The sequence below is a fragment of the Epinephelus fuscoguttatus genome, linkage group LG12, assembly GCF_011397635.1.
Source record: "Epinephelus fuscoguttatus linkage group LG12, E.fuscoguttatus.final_Chr_v1".
NCBI lineage: Eukaryota > Metazoa > Chordata > Actinopteri > Perciformes > Serranidae > Epinephelus > Epinephelus fuscoguttatus.
In genome coordinates, this window is record NC_064763.1 from 2281114 (window position 1) to 2302556 (window position 21443).

The window sequence follows — 21443 nt, forward strand, 5'->3', positions numbered from 1 at the left end:
TCATGTGAGCCCCCAGCCACCGCTTAGGCTGTGACTCCACCTCACACCCTGCCAACAGTCCCCACAGAGCAGCGGTACTCGCCTTCTCATCCATGTCCCTTGTTCCCCCCAACTACCGCCATAGTGGTAACCAGAAACATTCCCTTTTTTAATTCCACCACCCACTGTTTTCCAGGAGCCACCGTCACAAAAATCAGAGATAAACTCCCGGACCTACTGCAAACATTTCCACACTCAATTAAACGTCTGGTCTTGCACATTGGAACCAACAATGTGGCCGCCTGTACTATCCACATGTGGCGATTTGGGGGGGGGGGGGGGTGTTTAAATATCAGTAGCAAGATTCAGGTGTCCGACAACACCACCTGGGGAAATGCACCCCAGGAAATACTAGACTAAGATTTTAACTAGATCAGGTCACACAGATTCGTAAACCGTTGGGGCGAGACGGTTTGTAATTTTAAAAACAAACAAACTTTTTTAAACTAAATTATACAAAAGAAAAGAAACAATATGTCACACACCACACATAATATAAAATAGGCACTTGGACAGGGGAGGGGAATAAGGTCAGGGCTGGGGCTTACCATGCGGCAGAAACCAAAAAGGGAGAAGGGATCCTCAAAATAAACCACCCGTGACACTGCACACACACACAACAAAAAAGGGAGGGGGTTTGTGAAGAATGCACCACCACCAGGGGTCAAACTGCCGCCGTCAGCCATCAGCACCTGAACAAAAAAAAAAAGAGAACAAGGATTAATAAAACATGCCCAAGGACTAAACAAAAATTGGTGTGGACTAACTAATAAAAATTACAAAAGAACCGTAATTTAATGAACCTAATTTAACCCAACTGAAATCCAATACAAGAAAATATGAATAATTAAATCAATTTATCACAATTAATAACCCAAACAGATACAGAGAAAATTACTGAACTAATTGAAAAGAACCACCAAAGAAACACGAATGAAACAAATTAACACAAGGTTTAAAATAAAGAGATCATGGTTGGTGGCAGGGGCAATCATGTAGGCCCCAGCACACCCCTTAAATCAATGGGACCTCAGTCAGTAGGTCCAGGCGGCAACCAGCCGCGTCGGGCCAAAGCGCAGTCCGCCCCACAGCAAACAAATACAAAAAAAACCAAACAAATTTTAAACAGGAAACCAAACACCAAAATGAAGAGAAAAGAAAAGAAAGAAAAGAACCAAAACCAGAAAAGCCAAAACAGAATAACCAAAACAGAATTAGAACATAAAAACCAAAACAGCAACGCAGCTCCAGGAGTGATGGTCAGTGATGGCCAGAGTTACAGGCCACAGGGGTGCCAGGCATGCACAGCGAACATAAACAACCAGCGGATGCGAGCCTCACAGGACGCAGCTTTAAACACACACGGCCAGAGCGGACCAGTAGCTGAACACAGCGAGGCTCCAGCGAGCCACTCCCGCCTCCCCCGGACCAAGCAGTCAGCTGCGCTGGGTAGAGAAGATTTATGTGCCTCGACGGCGGTCACAAACACGGGACGGCTGCACCAAACAAGCGCTGCACGCCAAACAACGCTGACACGCCACGCCACAGCCACCACGGGAGCAAGCGAGGAGCGGAAGAGAGGACGGGGCGCGGCCTCACACCTGAATATAATGGTGCGCATGGCACCGCCCCGCAATCACAGCGGTTGGAAAGCAAACACAGTGCCGAATGGTGGCAAGGAGGGAGGCAACCTCCGGCTACACACAGTTTTATTTTGCAGACAATTTTAACTTATTTTGGAACCGACCCTCCTTTTATCGACATGACAGACCCGAGCAAGCTAGGAAGCCGCATGTTAGCTGACAATATAAAGCACACTGTACACACCATACCACACACACATGCGTGACTGTTTACATGCCACACCCCCTCCTCAGTGCCTTCCTCTTCTTCTACGGAGCCCTCCGTGAACATTGCCTCCCATAACTACTCCCCCTACAGGCTCCAGCTGTCACTAGCCTCAATAGACAACGACCTCTCCCGGCCTGTCCAAACTGGTCTTGTCCCTACTGTCAGAATTACCAACAATAGACCAAAAAAACACACCCTGCCCTCTGCTGGCCGAAACCCGAATAACTTGATTTCCATTCATACACAATCAGGCCCTTCTGTTCCACCAAGCATACCTGTAAAGATTAGCCTTTTAAATGTAAGGTCCTTAAATAACAAATCTTTTATTTGCAATGATTTTATTACCTCCAATGACACTGATATTTTTTGTATGACCGCAACATGGTCAAAACCAGATGAATACAACACCGTAAATGAAGCTACACCTCCAGCGGAGGGGTCGCTGTCATCTACAGAGACAATTTCTTTTATAAGCCTGTTCCCTGTGGGGAATTCTCCTCCTTCAAAAACTTAACATTTTGTGTTAATAAGCACCAGCTGATTTTATTCCTTTTAGTTTACCGCCCTCCTAAGCCTAATGACAGTTTTGTCTCTGAATTCTCTGACCTGTTCTTTCTGCTTTTACCTAATTATGACCAGGTCTGCACAATCGGTGACTTCAACATTCATGCTTGTTGTCCTGGTGATGCTCTTGTGGGGGAATTTCTTAATCTTTTAGAATCGTTTAATTTTGTTTAACATTCCACAGGGCCCACCCATGAGAAGGGCCATATCTTAGATCTTGTTATTTCATATGGTCTGAAGATTGATAATGTGGACCTTATTAACACCTGTATATCTGATCATTTTAGTATTGTTTTAAACTTGTACTACTCTCCTTTGCCTAAAGCCTCACCTGCCCCCACCTGCTGTCGCATCATTAACTCAACAACAACAGCTAAATTTTCACATGCTTTTTTATGCCTCTCTTCCAAACTACCTCTCTCGCATGATACCAACCTCCTGGTGAATTCATTCAATGACCTCTACCTGAATACAATGGACTCAGTAGCCCCAGTCAAAACCAGAACCAAAATCACTTCCTCAGTCTCTCCATGGTTTAATGACCATACCCGCTCCTTAAAAAGAGAGGTACGCAAAATAGAGCATAAATGGAAGTCCTGCAAACTTCAAGTTCATTATAAGCATTTGAAAAGCCTAATGAATAATTACAATGCTGCAGTTAAGGACGCACAAGCAACTTTTTTCTCCAACTTGATCTCCCAGAATGCTCAAAACTCTAAAGTGCTGTTTCAAACACTTGACTGAATTGTTGGTGCCCCCACCAATATTAATTTACATGCATCACCTGAACTCTGTGAGCAATTTTCATCATTTTTCACTGAAAAAACTGAAAACATTAGATCCCACACCATCAGCAGTCGACCCCACAATTCACTTGTCCCGGAACCGCCAACTCACCAGTCCTACTCTATGTCAGTCCTCTACTCGTTTAGTTCAGTGTCACTAACTGCACTAACTGATCTCAACACAATGGTGATGTACATGAAATCCTCCTCTTGCCCTCTGGATGTGGTCCCTACCAGACTACTGAAGGAGATTATGTCCACCGTTGGTCCCTTCATTTTATCTATTGTCATTCACTCTCTGACCTCAGGTGTGGTTCCTGCTCATTTTAAATCTGCTCTAATTGAACCACTGCTCAAAAAACCCAATCTAGACCCATCCATTCTGAGCAACTACAGACCAGTCTCAAAGCTCCATTTTTATCAAAGAGCCTAGAAAAAACTGTATTCAAACAATTAATAAATCATCTATCAGTCAATAGCTTATTCAAAAAATTCCAGTCCGGCTTTCGATCACTTCATAGCACAGAAAGTTTGCGATGATCTGCTATTGACTCAAGATGCCGGTGAGTGTTCCATTCTAGTTCTCTTGGACCTTAGCGCCGCATTTGACACAGCAGACCATGGCATTTTAATTGACAGGTTAGAGAAGTGGGCAGGAATCACTGACGTGGCCCTGAATTGGTTCAGGTCTTACCTTTTTAACATACTCTTCGGTATCTATACCTGGCTCCGTTTCTACCCCCACTAATGTCTCCTATGGTGTCCCCCAGGGGTCGATCCTGGGCCCTATTATCTTTTCCATTTACATGCTCCCTCTAGTTGACATCATCCGTAAATACAACGGCCATTTTCACTGTTATGCAGACGACACACAGTTGTACATCCCAATGAATTCCGATGATCAGTGTAATATAGCAGCCCTCCACAACTGTATCACAGAAATAAAATACTGGATGTCAGACAATTTTCTCCAACTCAATCAGTCAAAATCCGATGTCATTGTCATAGGTCCATCCACAACAAAAAAAACCTAATTTTGGAAAGCCTTGGCGATTTAACACCTCTTGTAAAACCCTCAGCCAGAAACCTTGGCGTCATTTTTGACCAGGACTTAAACTTTGAACTTCATGTAAAAAAAAAAGTGGTCCAGACATGTTTTTATCATTCCAGAAACATAGCCAAAGTCAGGTCTTTTATCTCAGCCACAGATTTGGAGAAACTCATCCATGCTTTTATTTCTTCATGCCTCGACTATTGTAATAGCTTATATACCTGTCTCAGCCAGAAATCACTTCACCATCTACAGTTAGTACAAAATGCTGCAGCTCAGCTTTTAACTAGGTCTAAAAAATGTGACCACATCACTCCTGTTTTAGCATCCCTGCACTGGCTGCCTGTTCATTTTAGGATTATTTTAAAATTCTTTTATTTGTTTTTAAGGCCAGACTTAGGCTAGCCCCTGCCTATATTTCAAACCTTTTCTCCTCACACAAATCAGCTCGCAGTCTGAGATCCGCTGATAAGGCCCTGCTCTGGAATGATTTGCCTGAGGAAATCAGGTTTTCAGAGTCTGTTCCTCATTTTACATCGCTCCTCAAGACACACTTTTACAGGAAGGTTTTTATGAAGTAATGTTTAAGTTGATGTAATGTTTAATTTTTGTATGTATTTGTGTTAATATTAAGTGTGTGCTGATATTTTATGCTGTAAAGCACTTTGTTATTTATATTGAAAAGTGCTATACAAATAAAGTTATTATTATTATTATTATTATTATTATTAGTATTATTAATGTTCAACAGCACAGTGGTACAGATAGTATCACTGTAATTGCCAAATATGTTTGGAGAAAAGATCGCTAATAATGTTAGCCCTAAGCTAACAGCAAACGTTTCAATGTTATTTAGTGTAGATGCTAACACTGCAGCTAACTCAGCTATGCTAGCTATCGCCCTAGTACTGCAGTGAAGCAGTGATAGCGTGGTGCAGCATTAAAGGTGCATTACATTCACTTCTGTTGACTTAACAGTCATTTTATTGTAGAAGCATTCACTCATTTTGATGTTTATGACTCAGATGCCGTTAAATTATTTGATTTTGATTGCTGAAATGCATATGTTGAATAAAATGAGTGATGATTCAGTTAATCTAAATGGTTTAAAAGGGGAATATAGGCTATTAAAAAGAATGTATGTTTGAACAATATCTTAATTTCAAAACATGATTAAAAATATAAATATAGAGATAAGCTGTTAAAAGATAAATAGTGATTACAAGAGATACTTCATGATTTCATTGTTATTTTAAAATGTTTATTGTGATTTAGAAATTCATGATGGATTGATTATTTGCACTAAAATACCTTGTGTGATGCATATTAATTCATTTCACAGTGATTTAAATACTGTATATCCTGAGTAATTGGTTATACGTGGGAAACATTTTGAATGATGGAAATAAGTTAATGAGATAAACAGAAAGAGACGATAGTAACTTGTACACTCTGCACTGTGTGCATAGATTGATTTTTTGATCAGGATTGGATCAGTTGAGATCTGGGCCCCTGTGGGTTCAGTGGCGAGCTAACCTAAGAGACTGTGGATGGACCGGAACTACAGTGTGGCCAGCTGTGAGATCTGTCCCCGGAGAACATCAAGACCATCAACTCGTTCCATTCATCCAGACACAGATAAGACTGACACTTTAAATCTACCTGGGTAGTGGTAGAAACAGTGAACACACAGACCTCAAAGGAACGCACACACATCAAGGAACTTTCATCTCCTTCCCTTAAAAGGGCCAGTGTGTAATATTTGGCATGGTTTATTGTCAAATCTGAATCTGAATATTCTACCCATTAATATGTTTATATAAGTGTATAATCGCTATAAAATGAAATTCGTTTGGTTTTCGTAGCCTTATAATTATGCTTTTATATATATATATATATATAGCAAAGGCCTTGCTTTAGAGAGGTCGCCATCTTGCGCCGCCATGTATGTAAGGCAGCCCGAGCAGACAATCCAGCCAGCCAGAGAACGCATTTCGTGTGTATAAATAAATCAATGAAGACAGCGGAAGGAAAGAAGAAGGAGGAGGAAACAGCAGAGAGTGTTAGTAGTTCGTCGATGGAGAGTAGTGAAAAGTTTTTTTAGTTATAAAGTTTGCGAATGGACCACACTTACCACGCAACAGGAGAGAATGAACCCGAACCGTCATCTGTGAGGAAAAGAAGACACAACTTCACTCCTTGTGATGCACTCTCTGCGGCGCTTTTTCTCCTGATGATATATCTCCCCAGCGATGGTAGCACCGAATCCCATTCTGTGCAGCAAAATGGGAGTGGAGGATTCAGCCTCTCTTCTCGCCCGCTTAGCATCCAACACATGGATTTCCTCATCTGTATGCTCCTGCTCAAACAGGTATGGCTCTGGGTCTGTGTCCGCTACAAGAAACTCTTCAAAATCGCGTTCAAAGTCGTCCATTGCAGCTACTATACTCCGGAGATATTGCTAGGCTAAATAAACAGCTGAGCTCTGTTTACAGGCTACGCTGTCAGTCAGTGTGCAGGCTGGAGATTGGTGGAGCAGAGAGGGGAGGGAGTACCCGCTAGGTACTGTAAGCGGGTATGTGTGTATGGAGTGTGTGTGTTACACTACAAGAGTCAGAGTTTGGGACGGAGTCTTTAGCCCCCTGGAGTGTTACCAGAGTTTTTGGAGTGCTCAAATAAACTAGCCTTTTTCCTGAACGCTACTCTGGTCTCCTGCGCGTGAGGGATTCATTACAATATCGTAACATGGTTTAGATTTCTAAATAAATATTCACCTCGTCGCTAGAGAGATATGGAGCTATATTTGTGTCTTTATTACATGCGAGAAAATAAATGATATGAGAGGGAAAAAAAATGTTTGAGAGAAAAAAAAATATTTGAGAGAAAAAGTTTTCACAATGATAGCAAAAAATAATATCTGAGACTAAAAAAAGTTTTGAGAAAAAGTATTTTGTCATAGAATATAAAAAATAATTTGATTTAAAAAATGATTTCCAAGAAAAAAACTCTCTCAAAAAACCTTTTTTTTACTCTCAAATATTATTATTTTTTTGCTATCAGTGTGAAAACATTTTCTGTCTCTCAGAAAAAAAAGTTTCTCTCAAAACATTTTTCTTCTCTCTCTCAAAACCTAAGTCTTTGCTCTCCTGTCAGGATTTTGCTCTCACTGTGAAAATAATGTCGTGGGCGGGGCCACGTTCCTATTGCCCATTCTCAATCGAATTGACAGCTAGGTGAGGATCGTCTTGGGAGTCGAATTCAACTGAATCATTCATAGCTGAGCAAGTTGGTTATCAAAATCAATTCTATAATGAATCCCTTTTCTCACCTAACGTTATTTTACCGAGATTGTGTTATTAATTGCACTAGCCAGCTAGTGTTAACTTTACATCTAGCTAGGTTATCCCATTAACGTTACTTTACTACGGTGCTTTTCTCTTCCAACATTCCATGTGTGGCAGGGTGAGTGCTGCTACACGTCTGCCCATAATTGGCATCAGTTTGGCCTAATTTTCAGTTGTTGGAGCCTAATTGCGCAGTGGTGGCACTTGCGTTATTTGGTCTTCCCCTCATGGCGCGCTCACTTCTACCTGGTGTTTACCTGGCGAGGGCTGTGTGTGGCATGTTCCGGTTTCTGTACCCAAACTTTGGACTCATGAGGCAGGCATGGGTGCTGCAATGTTTGTGTACTGTTTAAGCGTATTATGGTGTCACAGCTGCCGTCACTCTTCGCTTTACAGTGCCGTTGGCCGTTTCTGTTGTGTGCAGCTTCGGAGGGGACTTTGAAAAGCGTGGTGTCTGCTCTTCCTCACTGCGAGATGGTGACTGGGTTTGAGCTGTGCGCTGTGCGTTAAGCTCCCTTCGCTCCGGTAAGCTCGCTCTGTTTTTTTATTTCTACTTCTGCTAGTTCTGTTAACTTTATGTTAACAGGTTGTCCTGCTCTCTGTCCTGCTGTAGCTAAGGCCACAGCTTGTGGCTTCTTCTCCTCCTCGCCGCTCTGTGTGGGGCTGCACTCCGTAGCCCGGTGACGTGGGCCGTCAGCTGGGTTACTTAACAAACTCTGATGGTGTAAAATATTAACACCCAAATGGATACATTTATATTAATTGGCACAATAACAGTGTTACTTCAAACTCTTATAGTGTAAAATATTGACACCAATATGGATAAGTTTAGATTAAGTAACATTACAATAGTGTTACTTAGAACTCTTATAGTGTAACATTTTGACACCAATATGGATAAGTTTACATTAAATAACACTACAATAGTGTTACTTCAAACTCTAATAGTGTAAAATTGTGACACCAATGTAGATAAATTTTAATTAATTGGCACTACAGCAGTGTTACTTCACAAACCAAGTGTAAAATATTAACACCAGTTTATTTAAATCAACACTATGATTTTATTGACCAGTTATGTTATGACCACTAACACTGATGTAAAATGTATACTTAACTAGTATTTACTGTGCTGCTGATACAGCATATATGGACCACTGGTATTAACAGTTAAAATGTACATGAAATAATCACTCCAAAAATGACTATCAAAAATATTTATTTTCCATTGACAAGGAAAATTACTGATGAAATATATTTAGATAACTTAAATAATGCAACCATCTGGCACAAAAGTTAGAATCTGCACTGTAAGACATTTGGATATCAAAGGGTTTGAAGCAGACCTGCCAACCTTGAAGAAAGGTTATGAGTACCACCTTACCAGACACTTGTGCGTGGTCATGAACATATGCGGGCACTTTTTTTTTTTTTTACCATAAAAGTCAATATGCACATGTGGCAAACAGAAGAAACGAGCGTACGTTTACATATTCATATCTATAGGCCTAAGCCCCACATACGTACATAGACGCCCAATATTTGTTTTATGGCATAGATCAAGGTCAATTTCATCAATCTGATGGTAGCATTGATCATCTGCTTAAAAAATACAGTAATATGTCCTGTTGTGACAAAAAGAAAGATTTCAAGTGGGATTCGGGGGGGTTCTCCCCCGAGAAAATTTTGAAACATCACATGGTGAAATCCTATTTTCATGCAATTTCATACAGAAATAGATAATAGATCATAGACAAGTGCATTACATTAGCATTCCTCGTCATGTTCTTGTGTAGTACGACACCTATTAGAACTACTCTTTTCTTATTGCCTTGTTTTTTTCTTATAGAAATTCAGCAGACTCATCAAACAAAAAGTCTTTTTATCATAAGTGTGTTATAGTTATTTAGGCAGGGCACATGCTTTCATTACACAGTTGAATGTAAATTTGTCTGCAATTTGCTTACCTTGGTACAATTCTCACCAGCAATGTATCGACGACAGGCGACTTTGACACTATTTACTTCAGTGTTTGCCCTACCATTTTATTAGGGGGGCACCTCGCCCTGCCCCCCCTTGAAGGTCAAGTTAATTTTATTTAATTTTATTTTCTATATAGTGCCAGATCACAAAGAAGTCACTTAAGGTAACCTTTCCTATAGAACAGGTCTATACCTTGTCCTTTTATTAAACAAACTAAATAGCCTTATGTTATTTATCTTATTTACAGACCGCGTGTCATTTCTGTCTCTACATGGTCGCGCGTTTACAATCTCCCCTGCTCTCTGTATCGCGCACACACACACACACACACACACACACACACACACACACACACACGAGTGAACACACTAGAGGGTGTAAAAAAATAAATAAAAAAGGACTCGGTGGTGGAGTGAGATTTCTTAAACGGGCGTGAGAAGGTGCTACCGTCTACCGGACTGAACACACGGTAACTCCGGTCTGAGCTGACGGTGAGGAGCTAATAAGAGCTAACTGCTAACAGACAGAAGCTAACTGCTATGAGACTGTAGTTAACTGTTTACAGACAGAAGCTAACTGCTAAGATAGAAGCTAGCTCTAATAGACACAAGCTAAAGTTAACTGTTTACAGACAGAAGCTAACTGCTTACAGACAGAAGCTCTCAATTTTTGCATTTCTGACGTCATTTTACCTGTCAGCGTTGTTTGAATTGATAGAGTCATCACTGAGGACTACCCAGAGGTGTGGGCGAAGAGGGTTTATCTATCTTGACGGTGAGGGCGACAGTGTACTGTCTAACTGGATGGAACTGAATCAAGCGCATCTTTCTTAGTCAGCAGTGGATGGGAGGGCGGGGGGCAATATGCAGCAATCTGATTGGCCGAAATCTTTTCGTTCCGCCTACGCACCTATATTCACCGAGTATTAATTTGAGTGACATCTTGCATAGACAAATACACTGAAACCGGCGAAATGCGCGATCGAGTGATATGCGTACTTTTAGAGCATCAAATCGTACCAGCGTACTTTGATGTCAAAATGCGTGCCTGGTACGCAAAATGCGTACAGGTTGGCAGGTCTGCTTTGAAGTATCTCAAGTCATCAGGTCTGACAAATGAAACATTATGTGCCATGTCAACAACATGAAAGGCATGGAAATGTTCTACAAATTCAGTCTCCATTTCAGATAATAAAAAAATAAATGTCACCTTTAAGACAGATGCAAAGAATCTTATTTAGCACTGGCATCTCATTAACAAAATCTGTGCAAACAACAAGACCAAAGTGAAACTCAATGCCATTTTTTTAACCCAAGTTGTAACACTTATTTCGCTTGAAATATCAATCTGAAAATAATCTGCAATCACATCACCATGTTCAACATCAGTCAGTATTTTAGATGACACAGTCCAGACTCAATACCTTTAGCAGAAAGTGATTCCCAGTGATAGGCAACAGCTATTTGGTGTTTCTTGGCAAGTGTCTTAGTTATGTTCTTGAAATTTTTTATGCTGGACTTAAAGAATTTGTGTTTTGCTTTATACCTCATAGTCCAAACATGTACTAATTGACCAATTTGGCGTATACATTCAGGATAATGGATCATGAAGTGATGTTTTGGGATCAAATTATTCTGTGGATACAAAACTGTAAATAATCTGTGGTGCTCTTCAATTAGATGTTTCAAAAACACAGTCATTCCCTCTGTAATACAAGGTAAAAACACTATGTTCACAATATGCAACAACAGTAACAACAAATGCCAGTGTCTGTCACCTTCTGGTACAATATTTCCAAAGATTTCCAAAGGTTCCGAATAAGGCACAATGTTTGACTGGCATTAAGCCCAATACCACTGCCAGTACAAAAGATGTTAACGCCAGTTGGTCGATTTTTTTTTTTTTTTTTTTTTTTTTAAATCCATGAATCCATAGTTGAATGCATATACACGCTGGAGTATGTTTTCATAAGAAATGAAGTTCTGCTTCAAATATTCAAATAATAACTTAATCTCATATTGTCCTACATCTTCTAAGATATCATGCATAATATCAAACACAAAGTTATCTGATACATTGAAGTATGACAAGGAATTGAGAATACGGTTGCGTTTGACTCCAAAACAAGAATGTTCTCTTGGATTCTCATTCTGCAGTAATGGTTGGCACTGAATCATTCCATGTAACCCAGAATTGAGTTCAAACCCAAATTGTCACCTGTTACTTGTGCTATGGTGCCATAGATAGGTTGATCAGCAAATGACACTTTCATTCCATGTTCTAGTATCTTTACATCTTCTATAAATGGAGTAAGAATTTTGTCAGTTCCATACTTTTTTGCATCTTGGGAATGAAACAAAGAAATAAGATGGATATTCATCAGGGATGAGTTTAGACGTGGCGGTAAATTGCGGAGTGTGAAATATAAACATCCAAGCTTATGAATGCCTTGTTTTGATCCTAGTGGGTTTGATGTTTCAAAGTCATCATAATACACTTGGATTTGTAATGAATCTTTTGATTTTGAATATAATGGGTGATTTTGATAGTACTTTCCATCACAGAAATCCTGATGTAAGCTAACGACAGTGGCAGATTTATTAATTTGACTGCAAACTACTTTATTCTTGAAAATGAACTCCAGCGTTTTTAACAGTGGTATGTAAATGAAAGTGTCATTTACTGGAACCTGTTCATATACTCCAGATATTTTGTTTCTCTTTGAGTCATATCTCACTCCTAAATGAATTTCAAGTGGTTCAACAACACCCCATTTTTCACTAAAATACTTTGTCCATTTAGAATTTGTGTTTAAGTCAGCAAATGGATTGAAAGTATTGTTAAAAACCTCTTCCACTGAACTTCTGCTGGGATTATCAGCAGGCACTGCACTTAACACTTGTTCTTTGAGATTTGCATGAGCATCATTGACATACTCCTCCATGCTTTTGTGGCATACAGAGCAATCAGTGGGTTGATATACCTACGTAAATATTATTCATATGTTTAATTTGCATTTCATGTTGTACAGCTTGTGTTCAGAGTGTGGTGTTATTGTCTGGGTGTTTTCTGATAAGGTAAGAGGGTGGTTTATTGGTTGAAAAATGTTGTTATCTAGTAGTATGCATTGTCTAACTCTGACCAGCAGAGGGCGCGTTCGCTACACTGTGTGTGCGGGGACAAGGGAAGTATCGCGGGAATACGTTCAGGAAACGAGAACACACACTTGAGTGTAAAGTTACTGTGAGTGAGGCGAACTGTGATGATTAATATGATGTATTTTTGCTCTTGGCAGGTAAGCAGGGAGAGTTAGAATTGGATATATTGCACAGGTATATAAACATATAATATTGCACAGGTGTGCCTTAGGCTGGCCACAATAAAAGATTTAGCTGTGTGCAAGAATCTGTTTGAACAGTATTAGCAAACTAAACACTTAGCTTTGGCGAAGTTGTTACATTACCGATCCTTGAATGGATGGTAGAAAGAGTCACTTGGTGGTGTGCTGCTGAGGTGTGAGGTGAGACCTCCTGTGGAGATGGGTGTCTCCTAGCTGTCTTTGTTTGGAGAACAAAGAGCTTGCAGAGGAAAAAGCCTTTAAATCTCCAGTTATGATTTTACCAAATGAAAATCATCCGTGGTCCTGTGAATCCCAACAACGTGGTTCCCTGGCAGGGGATGAGCTTCTTGTCGATCACAATGTAGTAAGTGTTGATGGACCGCTTGCTGGTTCCAGCAACAAGAGGCTATGGCTGGCAAGTTGCCTCCTGGCTCTCCAAGTGTTGTTCAAGGCTCCGGCATGACTGGAGAAACTACATGTCAGGTTGCATTGTAGTATTGTCTTATTCTGTGCCATGTTTCCACGCTTCTAATCACAATCAGATCTGCACTAACCAGGGTTTCCACACATTTTCACAGACAAAATTTCAAAACTTTTCAAGCTTTTCACCCATAATACAATATCCATAACCTGGAGAAAGTTTTTGATGTCCTGAAGAAGATTTAGATGTCCTGGAGAAGATTTTAGGAGAAACAGAGCTCTTGTGCCCCTGATGAATGTAAGATATGCTAATTACATTAGAGACAACAAAATTCTATCAATTTTCCAAAACTGTTTGATTTTACTTTACTTCATGACTCTTCCAGGCCTAGTAAATGACTTAAAAAATTCCAGGGTTTTTTTTAGGTTTTTCATGACAATGGGAAGCATGACTTACCTTGTGAAACACAACTAGATGGTCCATGGCCTGAGCTGCACTGATCTTTTTTCTTCTCTTTTTAGAGGGCTGAGGTGGCAGGATATGAAGGAGTAACAAGAGAGATGCCATGTCACTGTCCCAATCTGTAGAAAGAGAAAAAAAACTTGTGTATAGTATAATTTGAATATCGGGTTTTTTTAATTTCAAAACTATGGAGAATTACATCATACAATCCCACTTTAGATAACAAAAACTCCTCATTAAGCGCATGTATATAGGTTTGTGAATGACAATGCATTCAAATTCCATGTGTTATCTGGGCAGTCAGAGGCTTCATCATTGTTCTGATTCCTGGCAGACCTCAGCAAACTCTGGATGACTGGGGTGGTTGTAAGGCTCTCAGCTTCTTTGATCACCTTCCTTTTAAAGGATGGATGCCACTTTTCAAGCAGTTTGTCGGCTGTTTCTGGTCCAAAAATGAGACAGAAATCTTGATTTATCTGCAGTGGCAGAGAAATGAAAGAACATTCATTCATTCATTCATTCATCTTCTAACCGCTTCATCCTCTTGAGGGTCGCGGGGGGGCTGGAGCCTATCCCAGCTACATCGGGCGAGAGGCAGGGTACACCCTGGACAGGTCGCCAGACTATCGCAGGGCTGACACATAGAGACAAACAACCATTCACGCTCACATTCACACCTACGGACAATTTAGAGTTACCAATTAACCTAGTCCCCAATCTGCATGTCTTTGGACTGTGGGAGGAAGCCGGAGTGCCCGGAGAGAACCCACGCTGACACGGGGAGAACATGCAAACTCCGCACAGAAGGGCTCCCACGCCCAGGATCGAACCGGCAACCCTCTTGCTGTGAGGCGAGAGTGCTAACCACCACACCACCGTGCCGCCCATGAAAGAACATGTTTTCTCAAATTTACATTTTTCAAATCACATTTGTATTACATTTGTATTAGGTATTTGTTACGCTTAAATGTCTAATACTTACCAGCCCTTTAGTGTCCAGCAGCCTTGGAAACACAGTATGTTATCCGACTCATCAGGATTGTTGATGACGTGCTGTCTATACTCAAAGGTCTCCTTCATCTTCTGCAGGATTATTTCTCTGTCAGTGATGTGGCTCATCAAGGATATGATCTCTTTACAATGCTCCTCATCCAACTGACCACCAATCTGAGGCAGCCCCCTCTTTTGTCCTGGATTGCCATCTCCTGCTGTCTGCATTTTTGGTTCCTTGAATGGAAGTTTTGTGTTCCTCTGAACGGTCTTGAGCCGCCATGCCAGAAATCCAGTGCCACTTTGGCTGTCATAGAAATGTTCCTGACCAAAGACAGACAAAAATTAGTGAAAAACAAAAACCATAAATTTGACAGGATTTTACCACCAAGATATGAGAAAAACAAGGGAGAAAAAAAAACTCCTAATGCTGTGTATTTAAAAAAAAAAAAAAAAAGTTTTAGAAAAGGAATTTTTTATGCATAAGACGGCAGTAGTGCAGAGTTTGATTGCATCTTAAAGTGATAGCTCAACATTTTGGCAAATTCGCCCATTGCAGTACTTTATGTAATTACACAAGTAGGTTCATTACCTTTGATTAGCTTGCCAATACTTACAAAGCAGAGATGGAGTGCTAACTGTAGCACACAGAGTTGAAGCAGACTGTACAGCCCCTCTTTTAATCAAAACAAATCAATAACACACCCCAACAATTCCAAAACACTCTATGGACACGTCATGGCTTGCATATTCGCCACACTATGTAAAAATAACATGACGTTACGAGACAGAAATTTTTGAGGTAAATACTGAGAAGCACTGTATCACTCCGCCCAGTAGTTCACACAGGAAGTAGTTCCAGGTATTTGTTACGTTATGTTTTCATACCGTAGTGAATGACAGTCATAACCTGTCCATGCGAGTGTTTGAGTTGTACAATTGTTCCCATTCATTGCTTAACAGGTAGCACATCTTCACCTCTGCCAGCACAGATTCTTAAAGGTAATGTACCTCCCCACATAACTACTGCAAGTAAGGCAATGAGCAAATTTGCCAAAATGTTGAACTATCCCTTTAAACTATTGAGTGAAATACACTTTGTGATGTGCCTCAGTCACATATGAGGAGAATGTTCATTTTATTTCATAAGGTTAACATGATTATTCTGTACTTTTTTGAAAGTACATGATTATTCTGTACTTTTTTGATTATCTGCAATTGAGATATGCCTGGGTCAGACCAAAATATATCATTTCAAAACTGAAAAAAAATAGTACTACTACTACTTGAGGTTCTATTAAATTAGTGCTCTTTAACTTTCTATACACTTTGCTTTGTCTGTGTCAGATGTAACCAATTATACTTTGTATAATTTCAAAAATGAAAAAAAATATTTCCACAAAGCCTCAGTTCTGTTCAATTACAGCTCTTTTGTGTTTTTATCCACATTTTGATGTACCTGTGGCATTCAGGATTAAAAGGAGAAACAATAGACACTGCATGTCTTTTCATTAGGCTGAAATAATTCACATTGGTTTGAAATTTGTCATTACAATGTCTGGCCAAGCTTAAGGTCATGCTTTTGAAATCTGGCACAACTGAATTTTTAAATTGAATAGCCCTGGTGTACACAGTATATTAAAGACTAAAAAGAAATTCATGACTAAAGCATCAACATAGCCAATGTTGGGACCTCAGCCACATGTTTTAAACAATAGAGAGGTCTTGACAAAACCAGCCAGTCTAAGAACAAAGGAAACACACCAAGCTTCCATCGGTCCGGTAGCTATAAAAGTGTAAATCACTTTTGAAATTCAAACTCTTGCTCCCCATTGGGCGACAGCAGCCAGGTTCAGGTGGAGTCAGAAGGAACCCCCTATGACGTCACTGAGACTTTAATTGCCACTGCGCGCTGACGCCCCTCATGATCCCCGAGTGATGAGCTGCTGGATGGAAGCCAAAGCTTTCTGTGCACAAGTTACTGCTAGGGAGCATCTCAAAAGTTTGAATTTAACCGACCTAGGCCACCCTTTTGTTTCTTGACTTGCTGGACGAGGAAAGACCCTGGGAGACAATGAACAGTCCCTAAAGTGCAGTGAGGTTTGTGGACCGCTACCTGCCACAAAGGGAGAAATGTGAACGGCTCGTTTCTCCTCTGACACGTCACATACCTGTGTACTGCTACGGCATGGCTGTCCAGGTATTTCTGGGCAGTCATGACACCACAAAGAGGAAATTATTGGACCTGGAGCCGGACTTCTCGGTCGCCGGTAAACTGCATTGTTATCTTGTGGTGGCCATAGTGCTCCGCCGTATTCCTGTCTGTGACCCCCGTTCAACCCACAACTGGCAGGATTCGCCTTTCGTTTCTGCTGCTGGTTGAAATCTGTACTCGCACAGTGTGCTCCTAAATGATTTCTTCTGCTCACACAAAACTATTTTTAGTCGCAAATGCAAGTAAAATGCTCGCACCATAGAGCTCTGTGGAAAACACATGAGAAATAAATAGTCTAATAACTTTCACTGCTTTAAGACACTCAATAGCTCAGCTAATACTTGAAATGTCACTGAAAAATAAACCACTGCAGTAGCATATTGAGTGCCAGGTGGCCAGCCAGACTTTGAACTTATCCCACAGTAGTGGTACCTGAGGTACCTTAGTACTATGGTACTCCAACATGATGGTATCATATGTACCTTGGTGTTTAAGTACGGCGGTCTATTGTTGGTACCAGTAACGTTATACCGTGCATCACTAAATCTACCCACAGCTGCGGACAAATTTGACCGGTTGGCAGTTTGTCCGTCGGAGGCTCCTCTGGAGGAATCACGGGGAGAGGCGGCTCTGAACTAAGGATGTTCCTGCTTAACCAACTAGTCATTTAAACGTTTCTATCATTGATAGTAGTCACCAGAAATACTAGTCAGTTAAACTGTTTTTTCTCCCGACGCCCACGTTGTTCTTTTAACGACGGAAACTGTTGAAGCTGTTTGGGTCGAGTTAAAACAGAGTTACACTAGTTTACGTTACCGTTTATTTACCATGTGTGGAAAGACTAACCAAGCCCTAACGTTAGCATGAAACGTAAGTGACACGTGCATGCCCATTTTTGTGCAAAATATCAAACAGTGAGCTATATCGACGTGATACTCACCTGTCGCTTGCGTGGTGTCTTCTCATTGCGAGTATGAAAGACAATGGCTGTCGTTCAAATTTCTACCAGAAGTGTGCCTCGCCAAATGCCCGGATGTGAAAACCACACCCACAGGTGTTGGATACTGTTAACTCTCCACAACCTCAACACTTCACTTTAAAATGGCCTAACACTAGGATTTTGACTCTGAGATCAGTGGGGCAGAGCTGCCTGCTGCTCAGCGCACAAAATGGAGGTGGTATCCACAAGAGCATTTTGGAGTCATTTGATGGTGTATTTGATTAGTTTTGAGGGAGAGAGAGGACCGTACCGTTCACCTCCATTTTGTGCGCTGAGCAGCGGGCAGCTCTGCCCCACCGATCTCAGAACAGCAGGCACTGACAATTAAAGGTAATGTACCTACTCATGACTATAGGGATTACGGCAATAGGCGAATTTGCCAAAATGTCGAACTATCCCTTTAAATGTCTACTCTGCCAGCAGGTGAAAAGGTTTTCCACCCACAGCCACATGGCAGGTATACTGCAGTGATAAGGGCTGAGTTTCAATGGAACTGAACTTTGCTCCACATTAGAGTTTTACAGCCTCAGGTGGAGTCCTGCTGTTCACTGGCTATTCGGGAAATGAAGCATTACACACACCTCAACTTGGGCTCTCAAGCAGTAAGTTTGTTTAATTGACGATGCTGTTAGTTTTGTTGAATATTTAATAATGAAGACAGAGATTATATCTACCAAGGTGATTATGAGAGTTGTATGTTTTGACATCAACACTAACAAAGTGGAAAGATCGGTTTTATTTGCAGTCAGGTCACAAAATCTCTGGGGATTATTAGAAAAATGTGTCCTTTGGTACATCCATCTTGTTTTTTAGCATTGTATTACCATCTAATGTATCCATATATCACTGTTAAATTGTCTGGGAAAACACTTACCCCATATATCTTCATTAAATTCTTATGCTGCAAAAATGTTTTATTAGAATAGCAACGTGCTCCAAACCATGCTCAAACATTTCCTCTTTTCTTGAAATGTAATGTTTTGACCATTTGTGATATTAACATTCTTCACTTATGTGCTTTATTTTTAAGTATACGAATTCTCAGGTTAATTTTTATCCAACTACACAAACCAATAACCTTTCTTTACCAATGTATTATTCATCAAGAGGACAGTATTCATTGAGATAAGTTGGAGGCCAGCAATGCAACATGAACTTGAACTTTTTAACTGACTCTATGTCTTTGTCCCAGTAAAAAATAAACTTAAGGTGGTTTGATAACAGAAAGACTTGGTGCTTTAAAAATCGTCACTGTGCTGTGTGGCTGTAGTGTTTCTGCATAGTACTGATTTATTTTATGTTGTGATTATTTTTCCTAAGTAGTATTGATTGTGTGGAAAATATTTTACTTTGCATGATGACAGCATATACCACATTAAAAAAGTTTGGTTTTGCATATAGGATGTGACAAAAAAGAAGGGATGAAACTGTATAATATAGGCTCTCATTTTGTGTGAATGAAAAATAAAAACCACTAATGAGCCATGTTTTCTAAACAGATATATGAAACAAGCTTGTAGATTTCATTTTAACAGTTTCAGAGTAATTCAAAAAGAAATGTTTAAATTATGTCAGTCCGTACCTGGAAACAGAAACAACTCTCCCTCCAAACTAGACTTGAGCTAAGCTGCTAGTTGAGGGATTTTCTTGAAGTCCTGTCCACTGCTGACAAACATAAAGGAGTTTTTGCTTTTGTGTCATTTGAGGTTCAACTCACATGGATAATGGACTTGCTGAAAACTCTTAACAGCTGTCTCTCTTTTACCTTTCAGGGTAACAGCACCAGCATGACTGTTTGCTGGAAATCATGGCCTAACCTCTTCCACATCTATATACTTCTGTGTGCACCTGGAGGTCAGTCTTCATTTTTCAAATAAATATATAAAGTCTGTGCAAACCTGTTGAACTACACAGAATTTAGAAAAATACAACATATTCTCATCCCCATAGTGTAAATAGGTTCATTTTGTCTACTCAAATTAAGTTCAGTGTAGAAAGGTGTCTTTTTTTCAGACAATGAGTTTTTAAGGAGATGTAGTTTACCTTGACATGTTTCAACTGTCACTGCAGTCTTCTTCAGAAGTGTCATCTGACGTGTGTCATGACGTGTCTTTAGTAGCTGGTAGTATCCCGGAGGTGTGACCAGCCTGGCAAATCAGATTGCCAGAAACTCATTGTCTGAAAAAAAGAAACCTTTCTACACTGTATATTCTCATCCCCACTCATCACATACTGTCATTCTTTCAGTGGATCTTTGATGTTTACATATTACCCACTAGGTATCCTGGATGCATTTATTGTTGACACTTCTGCATGTAAGATACATACAGTCTTTTCAAAATAAACACTGAAAAAACACCTTGTATTTATGTTTATTTCCTTGTGCAATAAAAGCATGTGGTAAGGTTTAGAAAAACAAACATCATGGTTTGGCTCAGTATTCATACAGACAGTCAAAGCGGGTGATAGTCTGGGGTTTATTGGACCCATCCACCACCCCTTACCAATCGCCCTATAGGGACTCTCCAGCTCCTTAAGGTACATTGTTTACTGGTGGCATTTCAAACTGGCACCATCCAGCCGTGTGTCATACCGCCATGAAAGGATGACTTTTCTTGTTGGTGTCTGACGTGGAAATCACTGACTAAGTAGTGATATTTGATGACTTTGGAAAAATATTACTCTCCTTCCAAAGTCATCAAATATCACAGACTAAGTAGTGATATTTGATTACTTTGGAAGGAGAGTAATATTTTTCCAACATATTCTCATCCCAAGTTGTCACATGTCACCACTTTGTCAATGACCTATCTCATCCACATTTTGCATGTTAGGTATCCTCCTGTATCCGCTTTTGACATTCCAAGATGCTGCTACCGACAAAAGCACGTGGTTCATTTAAAATAAAACAAACTAATACTAATGTGAATGATTATTAAATGATTTTGCAAATCAAGTCACAACAATGGGATAAAGCTAATCATGACCAAGGACTTAAGTACTTTTAGAGTAATACTTTCTAAACACCACAGCAGGTCAGACAGGTTCTTGTGCTCTAAATATTGTAGTTATTAATCATTACCCTCTGTGCTGCCTTGAAAGAAAACAACTGAACCAAAGTATTATCTAATCCAGTATTCTCATCAAAATATAACAGTCTTGCTCAGTTTAGACTCAGGTGGAAGAGGAATGCAGAAGAGCAGTTTTCCTTCTGCTTATTATTATAGGATACAACAACAGCAAGAAACATCCAAGGAAACATGCTCAAAGTTTACTGCAGCTTTAATGCTCGTCGTGAAGGATTGGTCCAGATTAATGTTGTTTGAGTTTCACTCTTGTCAAAAACCAACAAAAGAAAACAGAACCAACCACCTTTGTATTATTTATGTAACTTGAGC

General features: G+C 40.1%; 1 protein-coding gene and 1 long non-coding RNA gene across 4 annotated transcripts in view; one reads left to right on the plus strand and one right to left on the minus strand.

Moving 5' to 3' along the window:
• Positions 1-514: 514 nt before the first annotated feature.
• LOC125898045 (uncharacterized) lies at positions 515-11596 on the minus strand. The gene is made up of 3 exons (XR_007450567.1): positions 10310-11596; positions 6425-6458; positions 515-731 (listed from the first exon to the last, which is right to left on the minus strand). It is a non-coding gene; the product is annotated as an uncharacterized LOC125898045 (long non-coding RNA).
• A 6895-nt stretch (positions 11597-18491) lies between these two features.
• Positions 18492-21443, plus strand: part of LOC125897997 (immunoglobulin superfamily member 5-like) — a 52286-nt gene continuing 49334 nt past the window's right edge. For all 3 annotated transcript variants that reach the window (XM_049591578.1, XM_049591579.1, XM_049591580.1), the window contains exons 1-2: positions 18492-18647; positions 19818-19899. In XM_049591578.1, coding sequence (XP_049447535.1) covers positions 18609-18647; positions 19818-19899 — 121 coding nt within the window. In that variant the 5' untranslated portion in view covers positions 18492-18608. The remainder of the gene's footprint in view (positions 18648-19817; positions 19900-21443) is intronic.